A 25222-nucleotide genomic window follows, 5' to 3' on the forward strand; every position below is an offset into this window, starting at 1 on the left:
AATTTAATCACCCAAATAGGCAATGTGTTGTCCAAACTCCTAAAAGCACTCCAGATAATTCTGACACTGGCCACCATCACACTTTCTGTGCATGCTGGTGCAATCTCAGTAGAAAAAGTTTTAGAATTCCTCATTTATTGCAATTAACCAAAAGAGAACAGTTATCTATATCTAATGTTTTTTTAGGGAGGGGAGGGTGTGTGTGTGTGTGTGTGATATCAACCATTTTGCTACTCGCCTTAGACAGCAGAAAGGCTAGGGACACCCCTGTGTCTGCAGCCACTAGACCCAAAAAGAACAATTTGACTTTCATCAGTCCACAAATGTGCCATTTCTCTTTGGGCCAGTCAATGTGTGCCTTAGCAAATGACACGTCTTTTTTTCAACAAAGGGACTTTGCGGAGAGCTCTTGCTGGTAACTTGGCTTGACTTAATCATCTCCTGATTGTAGCAGTACTCACCAGTAAGCTCAGATCTGCTTTGATCTTTCTGGAGGTGACTATTGGCTGAGTCTTTGCCATTTTGGCTATTCTTGGATCAATGTAAACAGTAGTTACCTGCAGCCTTCCGCATCTTTTAGATTTGGGTTGCCACTTCAAGGCATTGAGATCATTTTAGCTTGTTGTTAGCCGTTTAGTTGTTCACGACCCTCGGTGACCTTAAAGGCAAGCTCCCTTCATGCTGCACTTCTCTATAGGTTTTTTCCTCTTCAATCAACTTTTTAATCAAAGCACGTCCATCAACAATGTCTGGAACGACCCATTTTCACCAGTATTATAGAAATAAATGCTCTATATCCAACATGTTAACACCTGTTACTCCACGGAATTAATGACTTCCCCAATTTAACTCCTCACTGCTATTTTGAAAACTTCCCTTTCAATTAATGATTCAATTACTCAGAATGAGCAGCACGTCCTAATTGTTGGGTCTGTTTTGTCTATTACTCTACTACACTTACAAGTAAATTACTTGCTATAGTAATTATCACTTCTACCAAAAACAGTGTTTTATGAGGTTAATGAAGCTCGACTGCTATCTTTGAACACTACTGTAATGTTTTATGGAAAAGATTCAGTATTTGCATTTCGTTCACTGAAATCCATGATTGTTCTATGCTTAAGAGTCCAGTGGGTGGTCTTATTGGTCATTGACAGTCTTATCTGTATGACTGTGCATATACAGATAGCTGTTAATCACTGCTATGAGCCTTCCCAAGTACAGAAAAAGCAGACTAAAATGCAAGTTATACTGAATCCTATCCCACAAAACTATTAAATCAATCCGCTCAGCTCTTCCGGCTCTATAACATGCTGACTACTGGTAGGCGAATTGACTGCTGTCAATTCGCCATCTCAACATACATTAAGGGTCCTGGGGGTCAGACCCTAAAAATGACAGGACTGTCTTATTTTAGGCTAAACTATCAATGTATACGTCTGGTAAACCACTTTCTATTTCTTGGAGTCCTTCACTTCCGGTACATCTGATTCTGACTTCCTGGGAATTACTTGGCTTTATGTTTTCTCAAAAAGTCAGTTTTTCAGTCAGCATAATTCCTGTGTGATAGGACATGGACTCTACGACACAAGCTCTTTGGAGGGGGACACAAACACTCCTATCACCGTTCACTGCTGATAATTAGAAACTTCAGTCATACAGTTATAATGAAGGAGATCACAGCTCATCATGTAGTTTATTTAGGTGAATACAGATGGTAATGGCACTGCCCTCCCACCAGGCAGAGATGGTATAGGCTCTAGCTCAGAGGTGCACAACTTCAGTCCTCAAGGGACCCCAACAGGTTATGTTTTCAGGATATCCTATAGCAAAAACACCAGTGGCAACGTCTGAGCCGCTGACAATAATTACATCCCCTGTGCAATACTGAGAGAATCCAGAAAAAGTGACCTGTTGGGGTGCCTTGAAGACTGGAGTTGTGCAACCCTGCTCTAGCTGGTCATGTGATGCATCATGGGAGTGTTAGCAGAGCATAGGGATATTCAGCAGAGAGAAATCTCAGCATCAAGATGATGCCTAATAAGTATCAGACAGGAGGATGCAGAGTGTGACAGGCAATCACATGAGAAGGTCAGGAATGGAAAAAATGTGTCTTCACTAAAGTGGCCCTCTAAATTTTCTCTTTTTTTAGGAATGTATTTCTTAGGATCTTGCTCCTTAGACTAGCTTCACACTGCGACTTTGCCTTTACCCCACGCTCTGTCTCAGGTTTTTGCCTTGCATGCTGAAAACTGCATTAAGAAGGAAACCTGTAACAAACTATATTCTACAATGTGTGAAAGGGCGGCCACTTCGGTCTCTGTCCTTTTTCTGCTGCCTAGGATAGAAAAGCTAGGTCCACTGCACTTTTCTCCCCTCCTAAAAAGACTAACAGAGACAGAAACTTTATGAAATGGAGACCAAACTGGTCTCCGTTTCATACATTAAAGTCTACAGCTCTGTCTAGGTTTCCATCTCAGTGCAGTTTTTGATATGCAAGAAGAAAACCCAACCGAGTGTAAAGAAGAAATTGTAGCGTGAAAGAAACCTCATAAAGAGCCAGAAAAGACCCTTTGGGAATTATATTTTTAAATTGACTAATTGCATGACCAGTCTGCAAGGATTTCACCAGCATCACTAATGGAAGCAACAGCCACCATTGTATACTTAGCATCCATCGGCGGCTGTGTATTTAGTCAATGACTAAGATACCGATTCTGCTTTTTTCAGAATAAGGCCTCTTCATGACCACTGTCAAAATTTGGAACAGCGTCATAGATGGGTTAATGAATCTCATTCTTGATGAAATTTCTCCTTTAGAGAATTCCTGAGCTCCCTGTGTATTGCAATGACCAAGGAAGCAATATTTCTGGCTACAAGAAAGGAGAAGAGAAGAGGCCATGTCCTTATCTGTCCCATCAGGATACAAAGCAGACAACTTCCATTCATGTCCCGTAATCCTGAGGCCATCGGGTTATGACAACAATGACACAATTTAGCTGTATCACAGCGGCATACAAGAGACAGCAAATACATGCTTTAAAGGAATTGTCGGAAATTCCTTTAAAAGGGGCACTCCCGTAATATACAGTTATCACCTATCCACAGGATAGGAAATAGCTAGCTGATCGGTGGGAGTCCAATCACTAGGACCCCCACCAATTGCCAAAATGGGGGTCCCGTGTTCCCCCGAGAGACTGTCAAATAATGGAGTGGCACCGTACATGTCTGGACCACAGCTCCATGCATTTCAATGGGGGCACCAGATGTAACCAAGTGCTTGAATTCCCACCGACCAGTTAGTTATACCCTATTCCCCAAACACCTCTTTAATATGGAATCTGATAGTCTGGCATAATGCATTCTTAATAAACTGCACAATCTTCTTCTTTCAAACTGCGAACAATTCGATGAATGGCTACCGTTAACATATGAAGAAAGTGGTCATCCAGCCTTCCCAGGAAACCGAATAGCAAATTTGCTCAGTTCTGTAGGGAAACAGTCACTTTCAGCATTGCTACATACCTGGACTAGTTTGTTGCTCAGGACAGTAGAAAAGCTTGGTGACAACCCCTATGAGAGCGGTATGGTGGCCATGTTGGTTATGACCCAGCTTTCCCAGAAACAGATATAACTAAAATGGGCTTAAAGGGGTATTCCTGTTAATTATTGTTAGTGGGGGTCCGACCACTGGAACCTCCACCGATCATGGGAAGGGAGGGTCCAGTTTTCCTCATCCTCCTCACTGCAGTCTCAGCAGTGAGGAGATTGAATGGAGTGTTGGACACACTTGCGCAGTGCTGCTCCGTTCATTTTCAATGGGACTTCCAGAGATAACAGTACAAGGCACTCAGCTATTTCTGCAAGCCCCATTAAAAGGATTGGATTAACGGCCGTACATGCGCAACATTTAATGACGTCACTGTGGGTGAGAGAAGCCACCTGGAAGTGAGAAAAGTGGGGACTACGGGAGGCCCTTGTTCTCCAGATAGGTCGAGGTATGAGAGGTCAGACCCCCACTGATCTATGAGTTTTGCCCATCCAGTGGATGGGTGAAAACTTAAAAAAACCTGGAATAACCCTTTAAATTAAACAGGTACTCTGGGGAGAAAAATGTATTAAAATCTGCACATCTCTGTGTAAAAAACAAAGAAAAAAGTCATCCTCTCCTCACTGGATCCTCTGCAGCTTCTGTTCCAGCGATGCCGTCCCATCACAGGGATATGTGATTGTTGCAACCAGTTACTGGCTGTATGTAATCTAGGATCACATGACCCTGTGACAGGATGTTAATGTTGGAGCCAGAAGAAGACTGCAGATGGGGAAATCAGAAGCTGTGGGGAATTAAGTGTTGAAAGTTTGACTTTTCTAAGTTTTTACACAGTGCATTTCAATTCAATCTTTTCTCCCCAGACCGTCCCTTTAATTGATGATTTTTTTTTATATGACGAAGTTCTCTATAAAAGGTAGAACAAACAGTTACAGGAACACTCCAAGATAACCTGATTAATTGGTTATGCCTACATTTACATGGGACGACTGTCTTCTAAACGATCTGCATGAGCGGTGACGTGCAGAGCGTTTAGACAAGCAGATCACTGCTGACTATCGCAGTCTATGTAAAGCGCTGAGCGTTTATATGCAGCGGGAAGTCAGCGATCCAGTGATGGTTCTTCATGCTTCTGGAAAGTCAGCAATCAACGAGAAGTAAAACGAATAGTAAACGATGTCTCGCATTTAGACATAACGATTATTGCATGATAATCGTCCCATGTAAATGGCCCTTACTGCGGGGTGCAAGGGGATTTAGAGGATGGAAGTCCTGCACCACCGAGCCCTTCAGATCCTGAATTAGGTATAACAATATACAGGATATCTACATTTACACCCCATAGGTACAATATGGGATTTCTGTGAGTTGTGTACCACAGATGCTGGACAGCTAATGCTGCGTTCAAAAGATCATTCAATGAGTGAAAGTGAATGATAATTATTCAGTCAAAATGCGAGTCAACAAGTGAACGATGAATGAGCATTGTTCTCTTCTCATTAGTTGTTCAATATCAGCCGGCCTAAAAATCATTGGCTGGCAGCTCATTTATTTAAACACTCCATAGGAATGTGAAACACTGAATGATTCCCAACGATGAATCTGCCCAGGGGCGTAACTATACAGGATACGGTTGCACCCGGGCCCAGGAGCCTTAGGGGTCCATAAGGCCTCTCTTCTCCATATAGGGAGCCCAGTACTATGAATAAAGCATTATAGTTGAGGGCCCTGTTACAAGCTTTGCATCGGGGCCCGGGAGCTTCAAGTTACCCCTCTGAATCTGCCTGTCTAAACAGGCTGCCCGAGCGCGAACGGGCTGGTCATGGCATCACCGGCTCATTCATGCATGCAAACTATTCTCGGTCAGAATTGCTCAGGAGGATTTATGTTGGCCTCGACTCTGTAGGAGGAGGTCAGCATAATATAAATCCCTGATAATGCCCTCAGTGATAAGAAGTTAATAAACTCCCTAAATCAAATATTCTGCAGAGACCGGGATAGCATATGTCATCCAGCCCAGGGCAAAGGTGACAGCGATACCTGTGTTTGTAGACATGAAAAAACATGGGTGTGAAATAGATATTTATAGAATAGGCAACACATAAAACTCTATAATCACGTTAATGTAATAATGTAGAAGACAAAATAAGAGGAAAATTATGCAAAAAAATAGACAAACAAGGACAAGGAAAAAAAAACATGAACTGAGAATTTTACTCACATGGGTGAGAAAGGAGGTTATCAAGTGACTGCCCCCAGTTCTGAACTTCTTCTATACTTGGCCTGCAGGGGAGAGGGATGAAGTAGGTCATGTAAAGAATAGAAGATTAGAGAAGGGAACTTAAAGTCCAAATGTATAAGAAAAAAAAGAGGATGAAGGGAAAACCCAAAAGGAACTCCTCCGCCCCACTGTCCTGGTGCAAAATCACGATTAACAGGTCCAGTGCCAATCCCATGGGTCAGTATGGCTAGCATTTAAAGGGATGGTGGCTTAAATGTTTAGGGGCTCTGATTGACAAAAGAGGCCTTTGGTTTTCTTTTATGCATTAGAGAAGCTGTAGATTTCATGGGGGTTTGGGGGGGGCAAGGGGTTTGCACCTATTTCTATTTTAGAGTGCGGTAGCTAGCTGTGCAGTAATTTCCCGGAACAAATTTAACAAGAATGCCTCCGTCATCAGCCCTGTGAAGCCATCAACAAGTCTAAGGCATTATAATTAATGGGCCCTCAGTGGTGCCCTTTGTACGGGGTGGGGTGCTCTACTATGTCCTGGGGCATAATGTCTACAGAAGACAATCCCTTTAAGTCAATGTGTACTTTGAGATTCTTAAACCTACAAAATACCGTTCAGTGACCAGGCAGCACATATAAATAAAAATGGTGATCTGCTGGAATGTGCTTAATTGCTATGAATAACACCCACACCCAGCGCTATCCCTGCCATCGAAATGACAGAAACGCTGACAGGCCTCATTTGGATCTGTGGTACAAAAGGATCTGGCAGAGAGCCATGGCTTCCATTATAAACAGAAGTCCTGATGCCAGTGTGAAGAGAGCTATAGGGCTTGTTCACACAGACGATTTTAACCTCCGAGTTTGAAACGGACAAAGCTTGTATCCATTAAAGTTAAAGTGTGTATTTACATATGCGATCTTTGTCACCCATTCAAATCCGAGGGTGCATTAAAAAAAAATATTATGCAAGTTCTTTAATTTTCCAAGCACCCACTGACTTCAATAAGTTTTAAATGACATCAATTGTCCCACTTTCTGTTCTTTTCAGGCGCGTGAAAAATTGATGAAACTCACATTACACTTGTGCATTAAAAATGCAAACACTGAACAAAAACTAAAGACGCACATACACTCGCTGTAAATAGTTCCGTTTTTCGCTGACTAAGGGCTTATTCAGACAATACGTTCGTCTGACAAAGCCCTAAGGGCTCGTTCACATAAGCGTACTTGTGAAAAAAAAATACACGACATGATCTACCTTGTGCGCACCAAATTAATGGGCTACCGTAAATACGCACAACATATGCAGAAAACTTGCATATTCGCTGCATGTGTATGCACAAAATTAAAGTGATTTTGTGCGCATTTTTTAGTATGCGCAAATACATCATGCATTTGTGCTCACAAAGGCACACAGGAGCGGGCGACATACTCAGGCGAAAGCACATTTCAGTTGCGCAAACACGAGGCGTATTTGCATGGCTGAAATGCACTTACACCTATGTGACTCTGGCTTAAAATTGCAACAAAATTGCACCCACCTGTGTGAATGAGACCACTCTCACATATACCACTTTTTACAGTGATTAGCACGGCATCCCGAGCGCCGGGCGAACCGCAGTGCAACGCTTTCATCAATTTCAATGTGGCCTTGCAGACCTGTGCTCGAATGCGGCATTTTTAACGGCGCAATGTTCGAGTGCTGTCTGTTCTACTCTCGTGCTTTTTATTGCGTCTCATCACCCATGGGTTATTGCACCCACTCACTTGAATGGGACAGAGCTGCTCTCAAGCCATGTGACTGATGAATGCAACATCACCTGAGAGCCGCTGCATCTTCAATCAGTTAATTGCTGGGGACCCTGAGCAACGGACCGCCACCAGTTTACTTCTGGAAAACTACCCCTTTCAGCTGTTGGACCCCATGAGAAATTGCCGGTTTCTATTCCCCTCCTACGGTGTAGCTATAGGGAGTGCAGAGGTAGCATCCAGGACCCGGCACCTCAGAGGGTCAAAGACCCCTCTGCCAAATAGGACACCACTATGATCAATAGCACATGATAGGTGGGACCCTGGTACAGATTTTTTCATTGAGGGCCCGGAAACTTAAACTTTGCCTTGTCCCAACAAGTTCCACCTCTGTTCCATCATGAGACATATACTGAACTGCGGAGATGTAAATGTGCACCATACACGAATACATTATAATAGAGGGGCAATTACCGTGTGATGTGAGACGAGTGAGATGGCCACAGTCGGAACAGAGACAAATGACTTCTTTTTTGCTTCTGTCTGAGAAGGAAGGTGATGTGATATATACATTATTACACACACATACTTCTATACAGTCACAGAAGAACAGAGAGAAGAACAAGGCTGGATTTGGCATGAGGTCCTCCAAGTTTCTGTTAGTGGAGACTTGTGACTCATTTCCTGCACTGAGCGAATGTCTATTTTATTAGGAAAGGGAAATTAGCTGGGAACATGACAAAAATCAACTAATGTGACTCTAGGAGGTCTGACTAACATAATAGCTTTTGGACGTATATCTTTACAGCTCTAGAAAAGCCTGTATAGTGAAATTACTTCCCACATTGGTCCAAACCTGCAGTGCGGCTCACAATCTAATTTCCTCTGTCTTGTGCTATCGCTGTTTTTAAAGGGAAACCTATAGTTATTAGAGGGCTTGTACAAAAATGGACGTTTAGCACTTATCCATAGGGTATAGAAGTCTGATCAGTGGGGGTCTTGCCACTAAGACTCCCACTGATCCGGAGAACAAGGGTCCCATGTCCCCCTATCCTCCACACCGCACATTCACTGCAGCCCCTACAATGAGAAGGAGATTGAACAGAGAAGCAGCTGAGAATGCGTAATGCCACTGCACTAGTGGGGCTTATGGAAATAGCCGAGCATTTGTGTCCGCCATCTCTGGCACTAACATTCAAGATGAATGGAGCGGCACTGTGCATGCTCAACTCGGGCAACATTCACAATCTTCTCCTCACTGCAAGGGGTGCATTGAGCCTGCAGTGCAAAGGAGAAGGACAATACGGGACCACCATTCTCTGGAGTGGTGGAGGTCTCAGTGGTAAGACCCTTACCTATCTTATGGATAGGTGATAAAAGTGAATTTTGGTAAATCCCTTTAAAAGGAGATGTTCGAAAGAATTCCCCTAATAGTGCCAACCTGTAAGACATAGTAAAATAAAGTCTACTGTACTTACTGTTAACATTGATGGTCCTCATTGAGACTGTGTAATTAGTAGAGTTGTCCAAGTGCTGCTTTGGAATATTAAGTCACTAGGAATGAAACATCAATATGGAGTGCGAAGATTGGACTACAGAACATTGTGTTTATAGTGACCAACACTGAAGCTTGATGCCTGATAGAGACTAGTAAGAAGTGGCAATGTGACAGTGGAGCAGAAGTTTAGTAGACAACATATTATACCATTTCCTACAGGTTGGTACTATAGGGGTGGTAAGAATGGAGGTGTCTGACCAAAACATTTAAGAAGTTGAGTTTGGAAACGAAACCAACACTAGGAAAATATACAACTCCAATGATTCATACCCATACCCCCATTGCTGAACAGTGTGCCTAATCTATGCTTAAGAGGTGGCACTACTTGATAGGCTGGAGCTTCTTGTTCTGGCCTCCCAGTCTATGACTAGTGATGTATACGGAGCCTTGGCACACGGTCATACTCACTCCTTCTTTTTGTGTCTTGGAGCTCTGTCTGTTTCACACACTGATCCAATATCGGTTTCTACACTGGAAGCCAGCGACTGCAAGAGAAGGGATTAGAGAAGATTAGTATCACTTCATAATTAAGTCTGCATTGGGCGATTGGCAGGGCCGAAAGGATGCCTCCCAATTTGGTCAGCTCTAAATTCATTTCTTCACTCCACGGTCCGTAATCTCCAGGTAGGAATACAGTTGACTTTGTCAGCACAATGTCATCCTGCTGGAAGTTGTGCTCAAACCATAGTAGTGTGAACCTACTGACTTTGCATCGATCGCACCAGGATGAATAGAATGACCCGGCATCATGGACAGCTTTAGTGGGCAACTCAGATGACCTGGCACCTGAGGCTTGTGAACACCATCTTACTAGTAATTGTATAGCAGTATCATTTAGACATTATATAACACTACATTATTTGAAGCTGTTATGTGGTTACTATATGTTGGTATTTACATTATGGTGCACTGCCAATTAGGACAGTACAACCTTTGCGCTGTATGGCGGTATGGTAGTAGGGATGTACGATGCAATATCTGATCCAACACCTAGGGCATATAGGAAATGGATGTATTTCTATGTCCACACGTCATTCAGAGGGACACTATGATCACACATCTCTGAGTGGCTATTACATCACATACATCAGTTTATATAGTAAGTAGGTTTGGCTTATTAAAAGCTAACACTCATTGGTTCATGCTATCTGTAACATCAAACAAAGCAAGCAGGAAGTATATTCTACTTTCACTTAGTAAGGAAAGAGGGAGGGCAAAAATATTAGTGGGGGATTCCTTCTGGTATCCAATTACACAGTGTTCATCAGCTACAATATGGGAGACGGTATCACATAGAAGAGGATTGGATACATCGCTCAACAGACTGTATGTACAGTCAATAGAGTTGAGCGAACGTACTCTGCCGAGTTTGATGCTCGTTCGAGTATTAGCATACTCGTTGGTGCTTGTTACTCAAACGAGCATCATGCCGTGTTCGACCCCGCCCCAGTTTTTGGCTCCTCCCCCACGACGCAGCGCGAGCGCGCCAATGGGAAATTTTTGGCCAGGCGGGAGAAGGGGAGAGGTGGGGGAGAGGGGGGGGAGAGGGGGGGGGGAGAGAGGGAGAGAGAGGGAGAGAGAGGGAGAGAGAGGGAGAGAGAGGGAGAGAGAGAGGGAGAGAGAGGGAGAGAGAGGGAGGGAGAGAGAGGGAGAGAGAGGGAGAGAGAGGGAGAGATAGGGAGGGAGAGGGAGGGAGAGGGAGGGAGAGGGAGGGAGAGAGAGAGGGAGAGAGAGGGAGAGAGAGGGAGAGAGAGGGAGAGAGAGGGAGAGGGCAAGAGAAAAAAAAAATCTCGGGACCCGGTGTCCCACATGCAAAAATGCTCGAGTCTCCCATTGTAGTCAATAGGGTTTGTTACTCGAGTAGAGCTCTCGAATTTTATGAAAAGCTCGACTCGAATAACGCGGACCCGAGCATTTGGGTGCTCGCTCATCTCTAAAAGTCAACTATATTTATACAAAGAGGAAAGGAAGTTAATAAAGCTAGGGTTAGTATACAGTTGCTACATTTCATTTGGTAGATGCATATGTAATAAACAGAATATATAATATGCTTCAGCCATCGGACTGATAACAGAGAAACAATGACTTATAAGTCCTTGTACCACAGTAGCAGTATATAGCATTTGTTATTTAGATACCAGTATGAAAATAGTATTCTTAAAGGGGTTGTCTCGCGCCGAAACGTTTTTTTTTTTTTTTCAATAGGCCCCCCGTTCGGCGCGAGACAAACCCAAAGGATGGGTTAAAAAAAAAATATATATATATTACTTATCCGAATCCCCGCTCTGCGACGACTTCTTTCTTCCTTCTCCAAGATGGCCGCCGGGATCTCCACCCACGATGCACCACGGGTCTTCTCCCATGGTGCACCGTGGGCTCTGTGCGGTCCATTGCCGATTCCAGCCTCCTGATTGTCTGGAATCGGCACACGTGATGGGGCGGAGCTACGATGACGACGCGGGACCAGCTCTCCGGCACGAGCGGCCCCATTCACCAGGCAGAAGACCGGACTGCGCAAGCACGTCTAAAAACGCCAGAAGACAGCGAATTTAGACGGATCCATGGCGACAGGGACGCTAGCAACGGAGCAGGTAAGTGAATAACTTCTGTATGGCTCATATTTAATGCACGATGTACATTACAAAGTGCATTAATATGGCCATACAGAAGTGTATGACCCCACTTGCTGCCGCGAGACAACCCCTTTAAGTAGTAGTAAGCGCTGCGGAATAAGTTGGCGCTATACAAATAAAGATTATTATTATTATTCTTAAATCACACAAAGCATCATCTAACATAAGGCCTTACTCACCACTGACTTGGGTTATCTTGCCACTGGGCATAAGGTCACCAGTATTGGCCTTAGGGTCAAGGGCACACTGCGCAGAATGTTTTTTGGCGATCATAAGAAAAAAACCTATACGTATTGCACTAATAGACATTCTGCTGATATTCTGCTTGCGTAGAAAGCAACAAGATAGCAGCATACCCACACCAGAACAGCCCAGTGAGTCAATACTGTACCAGAAGCAAACTCATAACATAAATAAAGAACCAGAACAAGCTCATAACAAATAGAGTAGCAGAACTAAGGAATTGTGTTAAAAGCAGCTCTTCAGAACATTACAGGAAAAATACAGAGTCAGGAGGATGACCACTCAAGTAAATTCACAATACACTGCCATGAAGAAGAAGATCATTATCTGGCCAGGAGAAACTATGAGGGGGCTATCGCCCCCAGCTTACATCCACCTTGTGTGCACCCTACAAGCTGGAGGCTGGTGTGACCACATATATCGCACATGCCAACCATAAACGTCAAAAGTACAAAGGGGCAACATGGACACCCAAGTTTTAACAATCATTTCTATCACCCTTGTCCATTGATGCCCTAACCGAAAAGTCAGTTCTAGAACGCCGTAGAGTAAGCAGATTATACAGAACAACATCAAAACAAGACATTTCTATAGAAGTAGAATACTTTCCAATGAACAATGACATCTTTTAAAGGTTCATAAAGAGTTCATTAAACAAAACAGCTTCTTACTCATAGCGCCTTTAAATAAATAGCAAAATCACATTTCCAAGGCTATTAAAGCAGGCGTTACAGTCAAACACTACAGAACAATAGACCATTGAGACTAAAGTTGGCCATACACCTCACATAGCAGTCAGCTGAATGCCCATTCAACAATTGGCATTTCCTCCCGTCTCCTTCACATCTAGACACATTCAACAGAGTGCGCACAAGTTCTCAAAAGTTGAGAGAGAAGCAAGCTGATGCCAAAACCCTCTGGAGGCTGCTTACATCCCCTGATTACAAGAGGATCAGGCATGCTGACATCCAACTACCCGCTCCTTCTTTACCTCGACATCTGGGACTGGAAAGAAGGGCACCATGTCCCTTAGGCTGATTCCATCACTCTTGTTCAATAACATTACGGCAGCAGTGGACAACTTTGCCCAAGTTCCTACAGCCCTATATGGAAGGGTAATGAGGCCAATTTTAGCAAAGTATACTCTATTAAACCGGTTGTTCTGTAAGAGTCTGTATGAGTAGATTAGCTCCTTCAGCAGGGTTAGCCTGTATTTACTACCCTTATCAAGGCAATCACAAAGTTTCTCACAAATTTCTCCAAGTTATTAAAGTTGACATGGTCACTTTAAGAACAACTAGACCAGCTGTAATGGCAAGCAACGGAACAGGACGCCTATGTTAATTGAAGCGTAGGTGATGTATGTTAATGGAAATGCCTTGAAAAGGTTTTCTGGGCATTTGCTATAGATGACTTATCATCAGGATAGGTCATCAATAGTTGACTGGCAAGGTCCACCGCTCGGAATCCACATTGGTGGTCACAGCCGGAAGTGTAGTAGAAAGGCATTGCTCCTAGTGAAAACAATGGCAGCACCACCTTCCATTGCACTTTGCGCTTCTCACAGCCAGAAGCATAAAAGGAAGGCATTGCCCCGATTGATTTTAATGGGAGCAAAGTTTTTCATCACACTTCTGACTCTGACATCCGGCTCGGAAGCACTGACCGTGGGCTAGAAGGTCAGCTGCTTTGTGGGCAGATCCCCACTGATCAACTATAGATGTATTCTGAGGATAGGTCATCAATAGTAAATGCCCAGAATACCCCTTTAAATAGTGTTTTCCAACGCTGAGCAGAGGAGTTGATGATTATGAGGTATGACAACACTATGCTGGGAAGCACGATTACCCTGGACTTGTTGGCGCCAAGCAGACCGAGTGTCATTTGCCATATGATGTTGCGGCAAGAAAGACTGCCAGTTATTGATGTTCCATCTGACTTTCTTCAGTAAAGAATTGTAAGGTGTACAATGTGGGCCTCTCTTCTGTACACGTCCGAACCACTTCACACCGTGAGACACAACATATAGCCAGTTTCATAAAGCCTGGGTCACTTATATATGCCATGAGTAGGCCAGACATGGCAGTAGCAGCTGGTCCCGCTCTCCCTGGCCCAGTTAGTAAGCCTGAAGCTGGCTTACAGTCCCATCAGAACAACTGCCCTCATGCCCAATTAGGACATATGGACATCATAGAGACGGCCCCCTGCTTTGGACCACTCATAAGTCAGAACACAGAGCCGATCTGTAAAGCAGCTCTTGTTCTTTCTGAACCAACATGTTCATGCACTCCATGGACGGCAATTCATTTGAATTTCGGTCATGTAATACTACATTTCCCAGTAGCAGCAGAAATGTGTGACTGTCTGTGGCTGCTCCTTGCAAGGCCCCATGCTTACAGCTGGGGCGGATTCCGCCTGCGAAATTGTGCAGCGAAATCAGACCCGGCGCCCCCAAGAGACCCTATACTCACCTGTCCAGATCTGTCGCGAGAGTGTCAACCGGTGACCATGTGCAGTGCAGCACGTGACACGCCGGCGCAGGGGTGCGATGCAGATTCCTGTGATACTTATGCTGCACCTACTGCAATGGAAACCGCCCATGGGGTTTTCCGCACAAATTAGAACATGCTGCAATTTTCCCCCCACAACTGGGAAAAATCGTAGTTGATTTCCACTCATGACCGCGATTTCCGCAGCGATAATCCGTTCATGGGCATTCGGCCTAAGAAATAAGGACCTTCGTGTACACTACCAGTCAAGAGTTTTAGAATACTTCAAAATTTCCAGTTTTTATTATTTATATAATGTCTCAAATGTACTTCAAAATAAAAACATAGAACAAAAAAACAAGTTAAAATGAATAAAAATGAATTAACTTTGTTTTACCAATTAAATCTAGATTTTTTTTTATCACTTACGTTGACTGTCTCCCAGGGAGGGGGGGTTACATTTCCTGCAGTTTTTGTTTAAAAAAATAAAATAAAATAAATTAAAAAAAAAAAAATATAATAATAATAATAAAAAAAAAAAAAATGTATATATATATATATATATATATATATATATATATATATATAGTTTTTTATTGAATTAAAACAATCTAGATTTTTGAGTTTCAAGTACCCTCCTCTAGCAGGTATAACAGTTTCACAGAATCAAGGCATTATTTCTACAGCTGCATTCAGATGTTGTTCAGAAATGTCTTCGCAACGTTGTTGTAGAAGTTCCCACAAATGTGCTGCACTTGTGGGTTGCTTTGCGTTCACCCTTCTGTCCAGTAGATCATCACATGTCAAGTTCATCTGACACATTGCCACACTCACAGCCTTGTAATCGTCTGTCATCGTTTGTGGCACCCACCTGGAGAAAGTGTTCCACATCTTCAGATCTTCATGCAGGATGGTGTGTGCAGATCCTATAGAAATGTGACTTTACAGGCAATCTCTTCCAATAGTCCTACATAATCACTTGGTCCACTCGAGTAGTCATGTCAGACCCGTTGGAGCATGGCCGAGACTTCTTTCGTTTGTTCTCACACGATATTTGGCCTTTGAATGGTCACACCCATAGTCGCACATTTTTCACACCTTCAACACATGCCTCACTCAACTGCTGATGAGTATTGTTCCATGCAAGTGAAGAAAACATGATTACACGCTGTTCTTGGAATGTGAAGGTCACCATATTAAGTATTGAAAACGCTTCTAACTCCAGCCGCTGTCACGTGTGGGCTCTGTGCTCTGGGCGCTGCTGCCATCTGTCTCACTCATCCCCAAAGAATACACGTCTTCTAAAATGTGTCCCATGTTTCTATCTGCTCCTATTCCAGAAAAAAAACAAATCTGAAGACCTTTGAACCTGAATGTACCTCGTATTTTGAGTACTTTTGCATATTGATGAAGTGCATTCTATTCAGGCATGTACCAAACCTATGATTCTTTATAAGTCACATAAAATACCCTACATCACATACACAGGGTGACTCAAAAAGAATGATATAAACATGACTGACCTACAACAGCTGGAATGACATGAAAAAGGTAGAACTCTTCACGTCTCCTAATGCATCTTACAGATGGTCGATGTGCATGCAATTGGGAACATGGCAAAATGTGAAGTCGATAGTCCAGTTCTGTCCAAATGTGTCTTGGCAGATCCTCAGTTATTGATTTCACTGCAGCATACAGTAGATGTGTTGAAGAGCTCCATCATCTTTTTGTGTCATTCTGGCTGCTGTATGTCAATTCATGGATAAAGAAATCAGCTTTAATTTTTGCATGATTCGGTTTGAGTCACCCTGGACATAACAATAATCTTTATGTAGTGCCAACATTTTCCACAGCACATTACAAATCAGAGGGTATATGTACAGACGAGGTCAGACATTACATACAGAATAAAGCTAATAACTTAGGTGAACAGTAGGGGTGAGGGTCCGGTACTATTGTACCTTGTCACCACTGGAAGCTAGGGGTTTGACATGGCTTGGATGGAGGAATGCCTCAGTCACGCCCCTAGCTACCGATAGGCTGACTTCTGTAAGGTCCTAGCAGCAGTGTGTGTATTGATTTTTGCAAGGGCTGGAGGGTTAGTGTTCATTTTCCTGTTAGGCTTACATTATTAGTTCTAAATGTTTCCATGTTACAGGTGTAACATGGTTCAAAAAGTTTTTATTTGGTCTGCCATGTAAGTACAATGAACACAGAGATGTGAAAGCAAATCCTCAAATAAACAATGTTAGCACACTTAAAAACTGCCCTCATCCTTCAGTTCACATTTTCTATCTCTAAGGCAGTTTCTTTTAATAAAATAAACAGTTCTAGTTTAACATTTGTGTGCCTCATCAGGCATATATTAATTAATAAAGTAGAGAGAGAAAAAGAAAAGGAAAGAAAAAAAGTATATCAACAAGTGAAGAAAGTTATGAGTTATTAGGGTACAGGCACATGAGTACCCCAGAAGAAAGAGGAAAGAGATAAAAGAGAAGGGGAAGGATATGAGGGGCGGGGAAACAGTGCCCGTCTTTGAGCGAAAATATAAAGAAATAATGGTTTATGGTCTAATGGTGTTGACCAAGGTGAGGATTGTGGGTGGGTAATGATCCACTTTCCAGCCATACACCCAGGTCTGGGGAAGAGCGGAATTGGTTCCATCTCATCCACATAGAGACACATTTGTTTGTCATCTCAGTTTGTCTTTTGCGCAGAGTTCCTCCGTGTATTTTTAGAGGTTTAATGCTTCCAGCCACATCAGTCTAGAGGGAGGTATTGTAGATTTCCAATTTCTCAGAACTATTAGGCGCATGGTTAGTATGAAAAATCTGAGTAGAGAGCCCTTTATGCAGGTTATTGAGCCTGGGAACATAGACAGCAGTGCTATTTCTGGGGTGAATGTGATTTTGTTTCTGCATACTGAGGAGTACAAGGTGTTGACCTCCTGCCAGAGGGGGCGAATCAGAGGACAGGACCACCACAGGTGGACCAGTGAACCGATTCCTGAAAGGTATCTCCAATATGTATCCGAGTACTGGGGGAACATCCTGGCCAACCTCCCGGGGTCCGATACCATCTTATCAGTATTTTGTAATTTAATCCTTGCATTTTGCTGGATACGTTCATTTTATGGGTAAGAATGTACGACTTCATCCAAGACTCCTCTTGAGGTGAGATACCAAGGTCCCTCTCCCACTCCCTCTCTAAGTCTCTATTACTATTGCACGTGTCCTCCTCTACAAATATCCAGTATAGCAATGATACCTTTTGTTGTTCTGAGGGGGCCGAGATGCACAGCCTCTCGAAGGGTGTGATAGGACGCCTCATCAGATGTGTATCCCCTAGAGCCCCGACATAATGGCGCAGCTGTAGGTACTGAAACCACGCTCCGGGTGGGGGTCTTTGATCTCCCAGTATCTCATGTAGTGTTTTAAATCGATCGCCTGAAATTAAGTCACAAGCCCTGGGGACCATGTCTGAGATAATGTTCGTTAGGGGAGAGCCCTTAAAGAAATTAGGGATATCCAAGTTTCCCACTAGGGGAGTGAGCGGCCCGGTCTTAGAATCAGTCCCATTTTTGTCGCCGGGCCTATCCAGGCCGACACCATGTCTTCCAGAAATGGAGAAAGTCCCAAGCCCCTATGTTTTCCTCTAACTGGTAGCCAAATAAGGCCCAGACCACTGAAAGGAGCTGAGTCCTGTTCCATATCCACCCATAGTTTCTGTGATTTACCGTGGAACAGGTCTAGGATCCATCTGGTCAGAGACGCCCTGTAGTAAAGGGAAACGTTTAGGACACTCATACCTCCCAAATCCCTAGGACTAGTGAGAGCCTTTCAGTTACGCCTGGGCCTATTGCCCGCCCCCCCCCCCCCCCCCCCCCAGATAAAATTTAGTATGGATTTCCTAATCCGTGATATGGATCCAGGCAAACCCAGAGGAATTGTCTGAAGAATATAAAGAAATGTTGGTAAGACGTTCATTTTTACTACACTTATTCTGCCAAACCATGACATGGGGACAGACCTCCATCTATTAAAGTCTGCCTCCAGCATGGACAAGAGCGGCTTTTAGTTTTTCATGAAAAGTCTGTCCAGATCTTTTGTGATCGTTACCCCTAGATATGTGATTTCGTTGCGATTACACTTGAACGGAAGGGTGGGCTTTAGGGCATCGACCTCCGAGTCTGGCAAGGTGATATTGAGGATTACCGACTTACTAAGATTTACTTTTAAATTAGAGAGAGTCCCGAAGCGTTTGAACTCTGCTAGTACGTTAGGGAGGGCAATTCTGGGATTTGTGATGTATAATAAGTCGTCCGCGTATAGGGCCACTTTATGTTTTTTATTGCCCACCCTTACACCGCCGATGTTAGGGTTTTTGGCCGGAAAGTGTTCGCCAGGGTCTCCATTACCAGTATATACAAGAAGGGAGACAGGGGACAGCCTTGTCTCGTGCCATTATGTATTTGTATGAGTGACGAGAGCTGCCCACTGATCTGGACACGTGCGGATGGATCCTGGTTTAGAGCCATTATCCAGCTCCTGAATCTAGGGCCAAGGCCTACACGTCTCAGAACTACCTCCAGGAATCCCCATCTCACCCTATCAAAAAACGCCTTCTCTGCGTCTACTGAGAGAAGACACAGGGGATCCCCTGAGTTATGCGCCCGAGACATAAGGGCGAGTGTTTTTATTGTGTTGTCCCCTCCCTCCCCGGGACAAAGCCCACTTGATCTCTGTGAACCTATGACGGGATGTGAGATTGGAGTCGTGTAGCCAGGAATTTTGCGAAAATCTTAGTGTCCATGTTTAACAGAGAAACAGGCCTGTAACTACCGCATGCCGAGGGGTCTTTTCCCGACTTAGGTATTACCGTTATCACTGCCTGTAATGCTTGGGTTGGGAAGGGGCACGAACCAGAGACAGAGTTGAAAGCATTGAGCAACAGGGGGGCTAGATGTTCTCCGAGAAGCTTATAGAAGCTGGGCGTGTAGCCATCTGGCCCTGGGCTTTTCCCAATTTTGAGGGATTGAATTGCTTACTTCACTTCCTGTAGGGAAAAATCCCCCTCGAGTGCACTCTGATCTGATTCTGTGATCTGTTTGGGAGCAAAGTTATGTAAATTATTGTCCCTTTCCTGTATTGACTCCGCTCTCTGGTCCCCGTGTCCTTCTGGTAGATTATATAAGTCATGGTAGTATTTATGGAAGCCATTTGTTATTTTTGTGTTGACCATCCCCTCTTCAGGTGTATTAATGGCGAAAATATATGTCTGTGGTGACTGTGGGTTCAAGGCTCTGGCTAAACCCCTGCCGCATTTATTCCTGTACTCGTAAAATCTTCCTCTAGCTCTGTCTCTCTGGCAAAACGAGGCCTGATCTAACAGGTGAAGGATTTGGTTTTGAATTGTGGAGATTTCACAGGTGTAACATGGAAGCATTTAGAGTTAATAATGTAAGCCTAACAGGAAAACGATCCCTAACCCTAACCCTCCAGCCCTTGCAAAAATCTATCGCTGCAGCAATGAGTTTCCCTGGAGCAGCCGTCCCTCTTCCATTTCCCCTGCCGAACCGGTAGCTGGCTCCCTGTGTGATCCTGACGACGCTGGAGGAAACCCTTCTGCAGTGAGGCAGTGCCTTCACTCCCTCACTGCTGCGGCTCTGCTGCCGCCACTGGCTGTGTCTTGTGCTGCTGCTCCAAGCCTTGCCGCTGAACTTGTGGGATTAAACACGGCTGTGCGTCTCCTGCCACCAGTGCCCCTGGATCTCCTGCCGCCGTAACTCCCAGGCTTGCCGCTGTCGTCCCCTGATGGCACTAGCTCTAGACCCTCTGCATCTCCTGCCACAACAAGCACTCATAGTCTTGCCGCTGTCAGAGAACCTTAGTGACCTGCCAGGTCCTGCACAGGAGCCAGCTCTGCAGCCAATCAGGTACAGGGAGTTTCACGGGCCTGTTAATCTTGCCTTCACCACTACTTCTGGAGGTGACAAGATACAATAATACCTGAGGGCCCTGCCCGCAAGAGCTTGCAATCTATGAGGAATAGGGGTGACACATGAGAGAACAGTGCTTGTTCTGTACAATGGTCCAGCCATACTATCGAAATAAGGTAGTATAAATAATGATATGCAAGCTGGTCAACAACTGATATCTACATATGTACAGTAGTGCATTCATATGTAAGGGGTGAGGGGAATACCGGGATCAGGTTTCAATGGAGAGTGTAGAAACATGGATGGGGGAGAGTTAGATTAGGGGATAGGATATGCTTCTCTAAAGATATGCGTTTTTAGGGCAAGCTGAACATTGCGGCTACTGTGAGAAAAGGACAGGATTCTGGAGAGGTTTGAGGTGCAGATGTTATCAGCAAGCAATTTAATATAGGTGGCAAAGGAAAGATCGATCAGAGTCAAATATGACCCCGAGGCAGCAGGCATGCTGCAGGGGAGTCATGGTGGTACAACACAGAGATGGAAATATCAGGATGAACTAGGTTGGATGGCGGAAACACAAGAAGTTCGGTCTTAGAAAGATTTTGGGAAGTGGTGTATATTTAGAAGTCATCAGCGTAGAGATGGTAATGGAAGCCAAATTTGCCCAATAGGGGCTGTGTAGATAGGAAAAAGTAAAAAAAGAGAGGACCTGGGACCAAATCCTGAGGACCCCCCAAAAGCAAGGGAAAGGGGAGAAGTAGAGTTGGCAAGTTATACACTGAATGAACAGCCAGATACATAGGAAGAGAGCAGTGTCCTTGAGGCCTATTGAGTTGAGCATACTGAGGTGAAGTTGGTACATTGTATATAAACTCCCAGCCATGTCCTGCCAATCTCCAGGCGGTTATATAATCTATAGATTTACAGCTATGTACAATTTTGATCTTGAAAAAAAAGTTCACTGTGTACCTTGACAGAGGCGCAACCGACACTAAAACTCATGAAATGACAAATATGTTCTGAACATAGAGTGAGTATATCATTCATCATTTTAGCCACAAATTCCTCCAAGATCTCTAAACATTAAGAATTGCAGAAGAAACAGGTATGTACAGACTAAGTAGCCAGAGGCGCAATGTTGCTGAGGTTCTGCATGTAACCCGTGATGTTGCTCACCTGTTGGAGAGCTTCCAGCAGGAGTTCACACCCTTTCACAATAATATAGGTATAAATGCTGTATACAAATACAGTATATGCACACTTGGGTTTATGGTCTGCTTTTCACAAATCATTACATCAAAAAAAGTGATCAGACCACATTCCTTGCAGAAACATCAGGTTCTAGATATAAGATACGCCCCTAGATACCATCAGCTTACAGGTGCCAAAGGCTACAGATTTTACCTGTGCCATTGCTAAATAAACACCAAGAAGGTATTCTTGTGCCAGCTGGAGTTAACAGGCATATATTCTTGAGGTCACTAGAGGGATAGGTGCAATAGGACTGTGTGGCATTGCTATATTAGGAAGGTTCTGACTGTCCAAACTGGTATAGAGCGCAAAGAGCAGGGCTGCTGATCTACATGGTGATTTAAGCAGGAAGGGGCAACGACATAGTGTGTATGTGGCAGCATAACAGACTGCTAAGTTTATGGGGGCTCATAGCACAGAACACGTTCGCCATAGCCCAAAACACAAACCTATGGACAAGATCAGCACCGTCCAAAAAGTCTGTCTAAACTGCCCTTACCAGGTCCGCCTATCTTCAGTAGTCATTGCAGCAGATTCCTAAACCTTGTGTAGCTCCTATACTTCAGTTGTGTTGGTTTCCAATCCCTCCTGCCTATCAGTCAATAGGTTTTCTACAGGTCTGGCAATAAAAGGGTTAAAAAAGTCAGAGGTCATGGGAAAGCAGCTGTGTTATGAACGCTGTTGCACAACTGGAGGGGGGGGGGGGGCAGGAAATAATGGGTCAGATAATACAGACCCTAAACATCCTCTTCATATAATCCTACACTGTCTATATACTAGTTTTGTCCGCTTGTACCCTTGTTCTGCTCACTTTTGATCTCTGCCCTAAAGAATTAAACAGAAAAAAATCTGATACATACTTTACACGCAGAATACTGTATAATCTGCGTGTGTGTCCTATTTGTTAGTCTTTGACCTCCCCTCTCCCTTTTGTTTGGTAGAAGCCTATTTTTAACATTCCCTTTTAACAAGGTAGCAAAATAATAGAAAGCAGATCACAACTTGCAGCTATCATCATGAACCCAGCAAATTCTTAAGTGCCGTATGCCTTAATGAGGTCTCCTTAGAGCCATGTTCCTTTCTGGGCAAGTCCTTGCCATAGTCTGTTAGGTCATACACCGAATGGCTCCTTTATTAGAGACCGTGGTCTTTTCACAATTGGCGCTTCCCTGTATAGAAACTAGATCTGTGAACTCGGAGTGCAGCATAAAATCACCAGACAAGTATTCTGTGGATCAGTTTCAGTGTGAACCCTCATTAGATGGGAAAATCCTGTAATCTAAGTGACTACCAATGAGGCCTGGTCATCAGTGCTAGACTAGCCGGGGCCAGGATTTCACTGCTAATCCTGTGGGGTTTTCTCATGTAATAGTGTGGAGAGTATACAGAGAATGGTGTGATCGGAGAGAAACATCCAGCAAAAGGGGATCCTGTGGACGGAAACAACTCATCACCATAAAGGATAAAGGGGGATGTCAAGAATCATTCTGATGAACAGGTGGTGCACTGTAAAGCAAATCAGAGTGGAGTACAACTCGGTTGCTCCAACTAAGGCCTCCTGCACGTGGCAGAGGCAGATTTCGCATACGAAGTCCGGCCCTGGGAACAGCGTCACCTACGTGTACCTGGTTGCTTTCATTTTCATTTGTACTGCAGATGGTCCACACGGCTCGCCGACAGACATGCATAGTACAGATTTTTTTTTTTTTTTTTAACTCCAGCTTTTTCCCGCGTCATCGCCTATTTATGGTTGTATAATAACGTGTATGTCTTAAGAGTACGTTAGCATACAATGAAGAGTCATGTTATCGTGTGTCTGGGAGGAGGATCAGCTGTGTATGTTTTAGATAAAGACTGGACACAAAGTATTGTCCATCTGGGAGGAGGATTAGCATTTATGGTTGTATAATAAAATGTAGCTGTATGATTAGATTAAGTTTGCACATAATAGGTTTGTTTTTCTGTCTCATGACAGAATAGGATGTCATTCAGACAAGTGAGGGGACACCCTACTCATCAATAGTGTTTCCTGAAGATAATTTCTATGTCTTGGTGCCGTGTGAAAGTGGGCCTCTCTGGCTTTTGTTATACAAGTCTGATGATGCTACCTTCCAGTGATGTGACAGAAGCTGTAACCTTTATATACAGATGATGTGATGTAACTTGCAATCTTTATACTTTGTGATGTGATGCATGTTGCAAACTTTATCATTTTTATATAGATAATTTACAAAAAAAAGACAGACAATTATTCAACTCGATTATCACTGACAATGCTGCGGATTAATTTTAATTTAAGTGCTGCAGATTCATTGCGGAAAATTTCTGCACTGTGTGAAGATTTCTAAAATCTCCTCCACATAGCTTGTGCTGTAAATGCTGCGGAATTTCCTGTGTGAAGGTGGCCTTAGGCCTCCTTCACATGAGCATCATTTTGGCTATCACAGCATTAAAATAAATAATAATAAAAAAAAAAAAATAATTGCATGATTGAAGAATAGGCACGGCCAAGTCATGGCTGTTTCTCGTGATTTTCCACGGCTGGCTGCGGCGTCTTGCAGTCAACCTGTGCTGCAGCCTGCCAATCCTTCATTCAGCAGAACTACTTAAATCACTAGAGGCACCTGTCATTGTTTAACAGCGCTAGTCACTGTTAAACTCCCTTTGCCTCCTTTTTTTTGGCGGCTCCCATAGAAGTCTATGGAGCCTCCTGCATTGTGCCATCAGAAGAAAGAAAGTCGGGGATAGAAATAATGCACCTATGTTTTATCATTTATGGCGCAATTTTTTTTTTAGGCACGTCAAAGAAAAAAAAAAAAAAGATTAATCGGAAGGAATACATTAATTCTAATAGATGCCATTTTGACGTGCAAACTTTGCGACAAAATTACGCTTGTGTGAACTAGCCCTTACACTCTATAGGTACAGTTTATATGTGGCTCTTTCACAGATATCAATGGCTATCATGGAATGTCCATACCATGAGACGCCATGTAGACAGTGCCTATACAATGCCAGTCCTCAAAATCTCAGCTCTGACACTAAATTGGTGCAAGATGTAAATTGCAAAAAAGTATTGACCGCTGCATGTTAATCCTGTATGTACATCTCTTGTAATACTACAAAAGAAATGCAAGAACATGGATATATGCGGCTGCCTTGCCAGTCATGTGTGGTCGGGAATATGGTCAGAGACCAAGGTGTATGGCCAACTTTGTGACATATTACAGTCCCTTTAAAATCTAGCCTTTCTATGAGCTATAGAATCCCATATAATGAAAATACAATTTGGACGGCATACACAGGGCTTTATGCCCACCTCCTCTCCCACCAGTTACCGTAGCAACAGATGCAAGGAGTCTGTAAAGATGGTTCATGCCAGCGTGGAGGGAACTGATGGTGCTAAGATTTGGCAAATGCTAATAGTGAGTTAAATGAAATGTGACAGTACACAACACATGGATTACCGGTCTGTTATGTTCTATGGTTTGTATTCATTAGTGAACTGAAAGCGTAAACATTACTCCATAGAGATGAACACGTTGATGCAGACTTGTAGGAGAGAAAAGGACGGGGAT

The 25222-nt window shown here is 43.7% G+C and overlaps 1 protein-coding gene across 1 annotated transcript in view; it reads right to left on the minus strand.

Annotated features, from left to right (window-relative positions):
- The window catches only part of LOC136580492 (regulator of G-protein signaling 3-like), a 77078-nt gene that overhangs the window by 15903 nt on the left and 35953 nt on the right, over nucleotides 1-25222 (minus strand). The window contains exons 3-5 of the mRNA XM_066581092.1: nucleotides 9499-9575; nucleotides 8007-8075; nucleotides 5772-5833 (exon numbers count right to left, since the gene is read on the minus strand). Coding sequence (XP_066437189.1) covers nucleotides 5772-5833; nucleotides 8007-8075; nucleotides 9499-9575 — 208 coding nt within the window. The remainder of the gene's footprint in view (nucleotides 1-5771; nucleotides 5834-8006; nucleotides 8076-9498; nucleotides 9576-25222) is intronic.

The sequence above is a fragment of the Eleutherodactylus coqui genome, chromosome 10, assembly GCF_035609145.1.
Source record: "Eleutherodactylus coqui strain aEleCoq1 chromosome 10, aEleCoq1.hap1, whole genome shotgun sequence".
Lineage (NCBI taxonomy): Eukaryota > Metazoa > Chordata > Amphibia > Anura > Eleutherodactylidae > Eleutherodactylus > Eleutherodactylus coqui.